A 1,192-nucleotide genomic window follows, 5' to 3' on the forward strand; every position below is an offset into this window, starting at 1 on the left:
GAGTACTACTATTTATAAGCGGCCTGTCTACTATTTGCAAGCGTCCCAAACCCAATTAGGAAGGTCACGCGAGCCCGCGCAGTAGTCTGCATACGCCACGATCTTGGCTGTAGATGTCTCGTACAGATATATCACGATAAGGTTTTCTCTCTCTAGCTTATTACGAATATCCGTTACTATAAATTTTTTATCACTGCTTATTTTGACCTCCTTGCATAAAGCTCTAGTCAAGAAGAATACACGCTGTCGTGATAGAAAAAGTGGTGGAAAAGCAGGTGGAAAAAGAGGTGGAAAAAGAGGTGGAAAAAGAGGTGGAAAAAGAAGGTAGAAAAAGCAGGTAGAAAAATTTTTATAGTGATAGGTGGTAGTGGTTACGTAACCTGTGTAATAGATAAGACCTTATCTGTGTGGTAGATAAGACCTTATCTGTGTAATAGATAAAACCTTATCTATGTGATAGATAAGACCTTATCTGTGTGATATTACGTGTTATCTTAAAAAAAATTTACCTCCTTTTTCTACCACTTTTTCCACTTCTTTTCTACCTCCTTTTTCCACCCCAAGGACATAATACATTTTAAGGTACTTTAACATTATAGAAAACAGGTCAGAATAGCTACGATTTTATAGTATAGGGTATTAAGTATAAGTTATATTAATTAATGGCTGTCTTATATATATAAAACATCTATTATGTACCTATGTACCTATGTACCTATGTACCTATGTACCTATGTACCTATGTACCTATGTACCTATGTACCTATGTACTTATGTACCTATGTACCTATGTACCTATGTACCTATGTACCGGTACGGGACATCTACAGCCAAGATCGTGGCGTACAGTTTACCAGGGTAAGTATCGGACTTTCCTATATACCGAGCTAAAAAGGGACTAAGGTGGTCCACTTCCCGATACTTTATACGGCCCCTGCCAGCTAACAGGGGCCCCTAGCACCTGTTATGTACTGTCTCTACTCGGTTCCGAATAGGCTAATCTGGAGCCGTGAATAGGCCTGTAATTATTCGATAAAGAGGGTAGGGTAAAAGTCACACTAGGAAAGAAAGTATCTTGTTGTACCTGCCCCATTACAGGGGGGCTGGTAGTATCCACTTTGGACTCAGTTTTAAGTGGATGCTACGCCAAGATGTCCGATATTTACCCCTGATACCGTTGTATACAGACTAC

At 39.5% G+C, this 1,192-nt stretch overlaps 1 protein-coding gene across 1 annotated transcript; it reads left to right on the top strand.

The window, feature by feature from the left end:
• Positions 1-673: 673 nt before the first annotated feature.
• Positions 674-862, top strand: ACRALDRAFT_2109547 (uncharacterized protein; the record flags this gene model as incomplete). Its single annotated transcript, XM_071023426.1, has 1 exon — positions 674-862. A coding segment is annotated over one exon (189 nt), but the record flags the coding sequence as incomplete, so codon positions are not given.
• Between the last annotated feature and the right edge of the window lie 330 nt (positions 863-1,192).

This window comes from Sodiomyces alcalophilus, assembly GCF_042370955.1.
Source record: "Sodiomyces alcalophilus JCM 7366 unplaced genomic scaffold ACRALscaffold_6, whole genome shotgun sequence".
Lineage (NCBI taxonomy): Eukaryota > Fungi > Ascomycota > Sordariomycetes > Glomerellales > Plectosphaerellaceae > Sodiomyces > Sodiomyces alcalophilus.